This window comes from Sceloporus undulatus, chromosome 3 (assembly GCF_019175285.1).
Source record: "Sceloporus undulatus isolate JIND9_A2432 ecotype Alabama chromosome 3, SceUnd_v1.1, whole genome shotgun sequence".
Classification (NCBI taxonomy): Eukaryota; Metazoa; Chordata; class Lepidosauria; order Squamata; family Phrynosomatidae; genus Sceloporus; species Sceloporus undulatus.
In genome coordinates this window covers 235,309,957-235,320,045 of record NC_056524.1, presented here as the reverse complement: position 1 = coordinate 235,320,045, position 10,089 = coordinate 235,309,957, and the positions used below count along the sequence as shown (strand labels likewise).

At 39.8% G+C, this 10,089-nt stretch overlaps 1 protein-coding gene across 2 annotated transcripts; it reads right to left on the bottom strand.

Moving 5' to 3' along the window:
• Positions 1–1,790: 1,790 nt before the first annotated feature.
• Positions 1,791–9,540, bottom strand: RNF7 (ring finger protein 7). 2 transcript variants are annotated; one of them, XM_042459509.1, is made up of 3 exons: positions 9,222–9,497; positions 5,778–5,825; positions 1,791–2,314 (listed from the first exon to the last, which is right to left on the bottom strand). In XM_042459509.1, exons 1-3 carry the CDS (start codon positions 9,418–9,420, stop codon positions 2,196–2,198), a joined length of 366 nt encoding a protein of 121 aa, XP_042315443.1. In that variant the 5' UTR covers positions 9,421–9,497; the 3' UTR covers positions 1,791–2,195. The 2 variants fall into 2 exon arrangements, with proteins under 2 accessions (XP_042315443.1, XP_042315444.1); XM_042459510.1 differs by having other exon boundaries at positions 2,258–2,314; positions 9,229–9,540.
• Between the last annotated feature and the right edge of the window lie 549 nt (positions 9,541–10,089).

Genomic DNA, 10,089 nt, shown 5'->3' with positions numbered 1-10,089 from the left:
ATTATTATTATTATTATTATTATTATTATTATTATTATTATTATTATTATATGTGGCGAATGCAGATTCTCCATTCCAGCTCAGAAGTTTCAGCACCTGCCCTATAAGACAATACCTGGTGTATAAGACGACCCCAGACTTTTGAAAGATTTTCCTGGGTTAAAAAGTAGCATTATATGCCAGAAAATACAGTACTTATATGCTTGGTTAAATAAATAAATAGATTCCTCCAAGTGGGCATTTTGGATTTAAGTATCAGTGTCACATAACTTGGTCAAATGCTTCCATTTAACAGTTTCTAGAGCAGTAAAGAAAGTGTAATTTTGGCAAGTAACTTTATAGTAGGACAAAGTAACTCTAGTTACAAGATATTTTAACAGTAAAAGTGGTAATCACTACAGTTACAGGGTATAAAGGGCAAGAGAACAAGAGGACAAAATGACTGTAGGAGAACATTCAATTACTTTGTTTCACCAAGAGGGAGAAAATCCAAGAACGCTGTTTGGTTCAAATTATATTCTCACCTTCTTTCCACAATCACTTCCCGAGTTCTTTCATGTTTTACTGTAGCATCAACCACTCTCACATTTTTTTTTATACAGGCCACTAGAAATTTAAGTGCCTCCCCATCCACTTTCACAGCATAAGAGCTTTTCCAGACAGTTAACAAAGTCTTACTTAGTAAGGCTGTATGGCTTTTAAATAAACAGAAATTATTCCACTGTTCACTATCAGAGTGCAAACATGCTCTTATCAAATAATGGATTTGTTTACATGATTAAAAAGGTTCAGCAATGGTTCAAGTGGGCGATAAATTAAAGTGCCACAGAATACATAGGATCTTGTAGCACTTTCTAAAATATATTTTAAATATTACAGGCACATGGACAGCATGTTGGGCTATTGCTGCACCTGTAGAAGCACCATGTGCAAGTACTAGTATGAGGAGCACAGTTTCTCTTCCTGAAGCTTCACTTCACCCCTAAAACCTAGTTTACGGAGCCAAGAAACTCTCCAGAGAAGATTTCAGCACTGAAAATGGCTGAAGGGATGAGGAAAATTTTCAGTACAAACATCTATAATAAATTTAAGCTGCAGTGCTAAGATGTTTAAGTTCTGCTGGAAACACTAAATCTTAGAAATACTTACTTTTGTTCTGTAACATGAATGAGTAGATGTGCAGGATCTCCTTCCGAAAGCATATTTATCTTATTTTCATTTCAGTTCAGGATTAAAATCTGATTTTTTGCTAAGCTTTCCATTAGCTATGTGGAAAGTTAAATCATAATCAAATATAATTGATGCAAACCATAGGGCTGCATGTGACACTGGATTTTCTGCACTTCTCTTCTTTCTATACCAATCTATCCCTCTTCTCCCAGAAATCATTCTGAAGAGTCAGGGGGCATTCTGGGATTTAATGTAGTGAGAATGAAAAGTCAAGACACACTTTCCATGTACAAAAGTACTTCTCTTTGCATGAAGGGTTATCTTGAACCTGGATTATGTCTGAAAATGTTTTAGCACATATAGAATCAGTTATCACTTTCAAGCTACGATTAATATTTCCAGTTAACATTTAGTGGATAAACTTTCAGGTATGTCATTTTACAGAAACAAACAACCTAAAATTTTCACAGGTAGAGGTCTAATAGCTGAAGAGCACAGGTGACACATTTATAATTTCAATGAATTCAATTTAAACTTGAAAGTACCAGAGAATTTGTTATTTATCAAAACCAAAAGAAAAGATTTTCTCTTAATTAAAGAAAGCAAGACATAAAAACAAATGCTTTATCAACAATTATTTATTTGAGTTAAATACTGTACTTCAATCTTGAGAAACATGTAGTGAGAGTTCAAGCTGGAACTGCTTTGAACCATCAATTAACTGTGGACTTCAAAGATTTAAAGAACTGGTATATGAATGTACACTGCTTGCACTAAATGCTCAGACACATTCTTAAGTGCTGTGAACATACACATGTTTCTGATGAAACCAAACTGAAGACTGACTCAACAAACTAGTAAACCAACATAAAGGTTTCCAACTCAGATCCACAGAACTCTATGGGTCTGCAGATCTAACTATAACTGACTCTGCACATTGTGACTCTTCCTTTCTTTCATATGGGAAATATGACATCAGTTGTTTAACTTTTCAAAGAAGTTCAACAGAAAAACAGCCAGTGGATTTATTTGCCTATTCTCTGGACCACCCAGTCCTGCTGGCAAAGGGGGCAACGGTTGTTCTGTTTCACCCACAGTGACATGCAGCAGTTGTGGAAGGAATGATTACATTCTCCCCAGACCACTGAAAGAAAGAAAGGTAGGGGGGAAAAACAAGTTTGAGATTTCTAAAATCTTTTATAACAGGTATTTAATTCAACATTTCAATATTTTTCTACACTATGTACACTACACTTTGCAATTTATTTATTTATTTTTTAAAAGCCAGCAATTGGAGAAAGCAAATTCAGTTCATCACTAATTCAACCTCCCAACTGTATGAGAGGAGAGGGGGAGCACTGGTCCTCAAAACTTCACTTGGGTTGCCCATTTAATGCTATGCGTTACAAGTGATCTACTGTAATTTGCCACCAAAAATCAATATGTGTTTAAGAATATTAATATCAAATTCTGTTCTATCTAAAATATTTCAAGTTCCAAAGAAACCTGAAAGTTAATATTTTTAGTGTACTATAATACGTACTCTTATGATACAATATTCTTACAAATAAACATATAATACAGTACAATGATAATGAATCATTTTAAAGCATTAATTTCAATGGAAGACATTTACAATACATATTCACCTCCCTGCTTTGACTTTTCCACATTTTGTTGTGTTATAACCTGGAACTGAAATGGATTTAACTGTCATTGTTACTACTACATGTACACAAAATAATCAAAACTGTGAAGATGCAAAATATTTTTATTATGGCACAACAGTTAAGCAAATAATAAGGATATGGAGCAGGTTGGTCACATAAAGATTCACATCATTTGCTACAACATACCTAAATAAGATCTAGTACCATGGTCTCCCAACCCTTTCAGGCCACTCCCTCTTTCCTCTTGGATGAGTCCTAGTGTTCACCCTCCAATATCTATTTCTTGGTATCAGGTCTATTGTTTGTGCAGCGGCCACTTGGCTAGCAGTGTCTACCTCAGCCTGCCCAGATCATCACCGCTGCCTCCTCTGTCTCAACCTCTCATATTCGAACACAGCAGTGGTCCAGGCTTGCTCTTCCCTTGTCCACACCAGCCTTATAGCAAAAGGAAAGCTGACTGGTTGGCTGCTCGGTTGCTTATTTCAGGGTGACAGGTACAAAGGGAGCAACAACTGAGCAGCTGATCAAGCAGTGAACAAGAAGCTGGTAGAGCAGCAACCAAGAAGCCTCTTATCCAGGGGTAGGCAACCTGCGGCCCGGCAAGGCCTTGGGACCGGCCCCAGCCCGGTCCTGCCACCAATTGCCTCCGGGGCCTTTGGCCTCTCGCGCGCAGGGGCAATTGTCTATAGAAGCCTCAGAAACATGCATTTATATTAACATTTTTTAAAAAATCAGCAAATTTTTTCCCGTGTCCTCCACTTTTTTAAAAAAAGTGTCCACCAATTGAAAATTTTGTCCTACATTTGTCCCATTTTATTTATTTATTTAAAAAAATTATTTAATTATTTATTTTTTGGCTTCGGCCCCCCAGTTGTCTGAGGGACAGCAACCCGGCCCCCGGCTCAAAAAGGTTGCCTACCCCTGCTCTTATCCATGCCTGCCTTTGCTGAGAAGTCTCTCAGTCACTGCTGGACCGGCTGCTCAGTTGCTTCTCTCAAGGTGACTGGGCGCAAAATGAGAAGCTTCTTTGTAGTGAAGAAGTACTCTCAGTCTGAAAGAGGGGAGTTATGGACTCTTTCGAGGAATCGATACTCCTCCCCTTCTTCCTCATAAGTGTGCCTTCCCCACACAGCTTCAAATCACCCCCACATTGTTTTTTTCTGCTACCTCTTATTTCAGCCTCAATGAAAGAAAGCAGGAGCAGAAGTGCAACTGCAACCTGCCAGCAAAGTCCTGTCAAAGCTCACAGTATTTAAACAGGGTTCCAAATGCGAAAGCTCCTTTTTGCTGTCACTTCTCCCCCACGGCTATGTGGTCTAACTCCTCTTCCCAACATGGTCCTAAAGGCCACTGTTTCCCCTTGTCTTTCTTGCACACCAGTATTTTGACTGAAGTCTCCCTTGCCACCTCCTTTTCCCTCATTGTCCCCTTCGATCTTTCCATCACCTTCCGGGGGGGGGGGGCACAGTACTGCTCTAGTACAATCACATTAAATAAGTGAATTGGTTTCCACCTGGGTGCAGTTCCAGTGCCACATGATTCAGATTCAATACACCTGGCTGTGGAAGGCCCCAGAATTTGCTGGAGAGCTTTTCTAAAAAAAACCCAGCATCATGAAGAAAATGGAGCTATCAAATCAAGTCTAGGATAGTGGTACAGAAGTACCAAAGTTAAATTGTTTAAAAATACCAAACTATGAACATCTCCTGGAGCACCATTAAATCTATTATTTTAAAAAATGGAAAGAATATGGCTCAACTGTGACTATGTCCAGAGAAGTCTGTCTGCCAAAAATCTGTGATTGTGTATGGGGGGTATTAATTAGAGAACCAACCAAGAGGAAATGGGAAATCTGAACATCCTGAAGAGATCTGCATTGAGTTGAGAGAAACTATCCAAGGGACAACTATCACCAGGTTACTCTGGGCTTTATTGAAGAGAGGCCAAAACCCTAAAAAATGTGACTGTGTTACAATGGGCCAGTGAAAGCACAGAATACAAGCAAACTGAAAATTTGTGGGGAACACTTGAAAGTTGCTGTTCACTAACCTGACAGAGCTGAGTAATTTCCCACAAACAGTGCAGAGAAACTGCAGGATCCAGATGTACAAAGCTGAGATTAACTCAAGGAGACTCTCAGCAGTAATTGCTGTTAAAGGTGTTTCTGCAAAGATTGATCAGGAATAGGGGACAACTACACAATCAAAAAGTGCCAGGTTGTTTTACTCAACTTTTGTGCCACAACAACAACAAAAAATGCTGAGCTTCTTGTGTACATGAAGTAATAACAATACCAATTAAATCTATTTTCATTACCAATTGTAAAACAATAAAATGCAAAACAGTCTAAGGGAGTGCAATGTGTTGTAAACACCTTATTTTCCAACAAAGTCAAGAGAACTTGAAAGTGATTAATTTTGGCAGGATCTTGCCCTATTTGTTTAAAAGCAAGGACTGCCTGTAATCTATGCAAATGATTGATATTAACAATTCAATTTTCTGATGCTTTCTTTCAATACAACAACAAAAAGTTAATAATACAAAAACAGGGTTCTTGAAACATTAAGAACGTTAACCAAGGAAAATAAGTTGTGGAACTAAATTATTTTATTTCATTTTAAAATGATACTTTACTTTGTTCAACACATCCTCTTTTATAAGAAATGCCTGTAGAGACAACAGATGATGCAGTGACCATTACCTCCACAAATAAAACGTTCTGCCTTATGTAACTGGGTCTTCATGGCCAATTCACACACATAAAAGACTAATTGCAGATTTCCATGTATTTTATACAATAATGCCTTTTACATTAGTGAAGCTTTACTGAATTTTACTGATGTGCAAAACTAAGAGGTACTTACTTGAAACATTAAAAAGCACCCTACTAAGAGAAAACCTTTAGTTAAATAACAAGAAAATGAAATCACAACATACCAACACAATCTTCTTGTTTGTTTTCAGCTTGACATCTAAGACAGGCATCTAGATGTAAACAAGAGCAAGACTAAATATGATGATATGAATAACTGCTTTCCCAAAGTATCTATAATCACTGAAAAACAAGGAGCACAGATATTGTGCCATGTAGTTCTGTAGAAGTCATTTGTACAAACCAATCCCAACATACGTTGTCCAATTCATTCTGCCACACCTACACCATAAAACCTTGATTTCCTATTTTCTCTCATAATTTGTAAATAAATAATTTGAAATAATGTCTAAGTAAAATTTGTAAATGGCACAATCACATAAGTGAGATGATCAAGCTTGATTTTATACATGACCAGTCAGGCAGCAATACAGAAGTTTTTTGAGTGAAGAAACTTTTGAATTATACACACAGGTTCATAGAGGCAAAACAGATCTATTTTTAATATGATTCTATCTTTGTCTACAGGATTATATAGACAATATTTCACAGGCCCCTGCAGTGAATTAATTTCTGCAATTTTAACAGCCTCTAGAAGTGCCATGAATAGAATGAACTGGCAAAAACAGATATAACTCTTCACATGATCCTATATAAAAAAAGACAGCTACACAATGAAGGAAACCATCTATAAACTATTCTACCTCTAGGATTATAACATATTTCTGGTTCAGCAAAAATATGCTGAAGTGTCACTGACATACTGTTCTTTCTAAATACTTTGGAAAACAACTATACTTGAACTCATTTACAACATGTACTATCAGTCATCACCTGAGTAAACATATTAAAACACAATTACTTTAAGAACTTCAAGTTCTGATTCAAAGGTAGTTATGTACTGACAACATGGCAAACTTTAACATTAAGGAATACAGCTCTTTGTATTCAGTGATCATACAGTACACTAAATCCTACCACCACACTGCTTGCAAGAGCATCAAAGCCACAACTTACAAAAATGGAAAACCAATAAAAGGGGGTGATGAAGAAGTGACTATCGTGGTTGTATACATGATATCATCTTGTAGTATACAACCATGAACTCCCACAATACATAATCAATATGTTTGCCGAGCAGGAAACTGGCCAATTTACTTATTTCATATATGAGCTTATTCATAAATATTTATCTTGTAACAAGTAACATAATTGTCTCAAAATAATATTTTGTAACATTTGTACACAGAAAGGGTATAGTGGCCTTCTAGAGATGCTGTTCCATACAAATTGTTTGTAGTACCTTGAAGACTATCACATTTTATTTAGTATAAAGCTTCATGGCTTGCACAGCCAGAAGTCTTTAAGATGCCCCAAAACTCTCCATGTATTTTTGCACTATATATTAATACTTCTATAAATTACAAAGGTAAAGTGACCCTATCAAGGGGTTTTCTTGGCAAGATTTGATCAGGGAAAGGTTTGCCATGGCCTTCCTCTGAGAGAGAGAGAGCGTGTGCCTTGCCTAAGGTCACCCAGTGGGGATTCAAACCCTGATTTCTAGAGTCCTATCCCAATATTCAAACTACTACAAATCACACCCTTCCCCCAAAGGGATGGTGGTGTTGGCAGTTTTTGTTAGTTTCTTGTGTTTCTGCAAATGTCTGGCCCGAGAATCCTGCTATACTGGCTGCATCTACACTGCAGAATCAGACACAGCTTTAACTGCCATGGCTCAATGCTATGGAATTCTGAGAGTTGTAGTTTTGTGAGATATTTAGCCTTCTCTTTCAGAGAGCTCTGGTGCACCAACAAACTAAAAACCCCAGGATTCAATAGGATGGAGCCATGACAATTAAAGCGGTGTCAAAATGCATTAATTCTGCAGTGGAGCAGCAGCTTCTATCAGGACAGAAACAAAACAAGCCAGAAGATTTCTTCTCTACACTTTAATTTTAAACATCCCTCAGAGTCATATAAGGAAACACCAAAAGGGAATTATCTGCCTGAATTATCAGGGAAGGTCTGACACTGAAAATAGGGCCTGTAAAGAGAAGAAGGGCAGGATCCCCACCCTTCATTGGGGCTATTGTTGTTGCATACCTCCCAAGTCCTTTCCAACTTATGGCAATCCTTTGAGAGCCATCATGGCGAAGTGGTTTGAGTGTTGGACTAACATACTGGAGACCAGGGTTCGATTCCCAGTTCAGCCATGAAACCTACTGGGTGACCTTGGGCAAGTCACATAGTCTCAGCCTCAGGGAAAGGAAATGGCAAAAAAAGAAAAAAAGCAGCTCTGACAAATCTAGCCAAGAAAACCCCATGATAGGGTTGCCTTGGAGTCGCCACAAGTCAGAAACGACAAGGCGAGAACCTATCACAGGGCTTTCTTGGCAAGTTTTACCAGAGGGGGTTTGTCACTGCTACCCTCTGAGGCTGAGAGAGTGTGTCTCACCCAAGGTCACTCGGTGGGTTTCAGGTCAAGCTGTGAATCCAACTCTGGAGCAGGGTGACCAGATGTCCTCCTTTTCCAGATCACGCCCTCCATTTCAACCTTATGTCCAGGAGGAATCCCCAAACACCCTCCTTCCCCATTTTGAGCACGACTAAGAAGCATGAAGTTATATTTCTAGGCAGCAAACTACCCTTCCCAGAATTCCACAGCCTTGAGCCGTGGCAGTTAAAGTGGTGTCAAATCAGACTATTGCTGATAGTGTGGATGCAAGGCTTGCTCTTTCCACCTCCCAAGAACCGAGGACTTGAAGGCTGCCAGGCTGAACTTCCTGCCTAGCTCTTGGCTGGATCTGTGGGAGAGGAGGGAAATACAAATAAACATTATTATTATTATTATTATTATTATTGGCTGCATCTGCACTGCAGAAACAATCCAGTCTGACACCACTTTAAATGCCCTGGCTCAATGCTAGGGGATGCTGGGAACTGTAGTTTTGTGAGACATTTAGCGTTCTCTGTCAGAGAGCTCTGGGGCCACCATAAACTACAATTCCCAGGATTCCCTAGCACTTAGTTATGCTCAAAAAGGAGCACATTTCGGAATCCCTCCTGGACAGAAGGCGGAAATGGGCAGCAGGAAATGTAGGACCTTCAAGAAAAATGCAGGGAATGGCCAAATAAAGGCTAAAAACATCAATATCTATGTCAATTGATGCTTCTTAGTCCTGCTCCAAATGGAGGACATTTCGGAATCCCTCCTGGACACAAGGTGGAAATGTAACCAGGGTGACCAGGTGTCCTAAACCCAAAAGAGAAGGCACCACAAAAGTGTAGGACCTCCCAGAAAAATGGAGGACGTGACCAAATAAAAGCTTAAAAGCACCAGTTAATATAGATACAAATCCATGCTTCTTAGTCCAAATGGAGGGCCTTTGGGGACTTCCTCCTGGGCGGAAAGAAGGCTGGGACTGGGACGGGGGCAGGGCAGGGCAGAGCAGGGCGGCCTAAGTTCCGAGGCCTAGCGCCTCCTCCTCCTCGTTTTCCTAACCCCTTACCCATGACCTGGACCCTGCAGATGGCGCAGGTGTCGCACTCGACGTCCCAGCTCCACATGGCCACGGCGTTCCACTTCTTCAGGGAGAACATCTTCTCCACGCCGCCGCCACCGCCGCCGCCGCCCGCCTTGGAGGCCGAGAGGGAGCCCGGGTGGGAGGCCGAGGCTCCGGGCTCCTCTCCGTCTTCCACCTCCGCCATGGCTGCGGGGGCGGGAGGGAGGAGGCAGCAGGCCAGGCCCCGGAGGCGGAGGCCTTCGCAGAGGCCTAGCGACTGAGTGTGGAAAGAGCCCTCGATGCACAGGCGCCCGCTCGGGAGGAGAAGCCGAGGCCCACGAGGGGGAACTGGGCCTCCACCACGTTGTTGTTGTTGTTGTTGTTGTGTGCTTTCTTTTTAAATATATCTTTATTAATTATTTCCACAAACATACACTCTTATCTCACATATTGTACCAATACATAATAATAATAGATACTAAAATTCCTTCCTTCCTTCCTTTCTTACTTCCTCCTTCCTTCCTTTCGTTCTTCCTTCCTTTCTTCCTTCCTTTCACCCTTCCTTCCTTCCTTCCTTCCTTCTTCCTTTCCTTTCTTTCTTTCCTTCCTTCCTTCTCTTCTTTTCCCTTTTCCTTCCCAAATCAAACGTCCTTTATATGTTACTTATCACATTTCTTCTTGAGTCTTGTTGTCATTATATACATCCTTCTGTGTTTTACTACATCTTCATTTCTTAATAATAATAAAATAAATAAAAGTTTTATTTATATCCCGCTTTTTGTTTAAAACAATCAAAGCGGCTTACAAGAGTTAAAATACATCCATATATACACAATATCCCCCCCAAAAGACAATTAAACAATATAGGATTTAA

Bases quoted from the DNA above. Each gene is read 5' to 3' on its own strand.
- RNF7 (XM_042459509.1), bottom strand. From the start codon at position 9,420: ATGGCGGAGGTGGAAGACGGAGAGGAGCCCGGAGCCTCGGCCTCCCAC. The intron at 5,826-9,221 runs GTAAGGGGTTAG...GTTTACATCTAG, and splicing joins CTGCAGGGTCCAGGTCATGG to ATGCCTGTCTTAGATGTCAA. The intron at 2,315-5,777 runs GTATGTTGTGAT...TCTTTCTTTCAG, and splicing joins CAAACAAGAAGATTGTGTTG to TGGTCTGGGGAGAATGTAAT.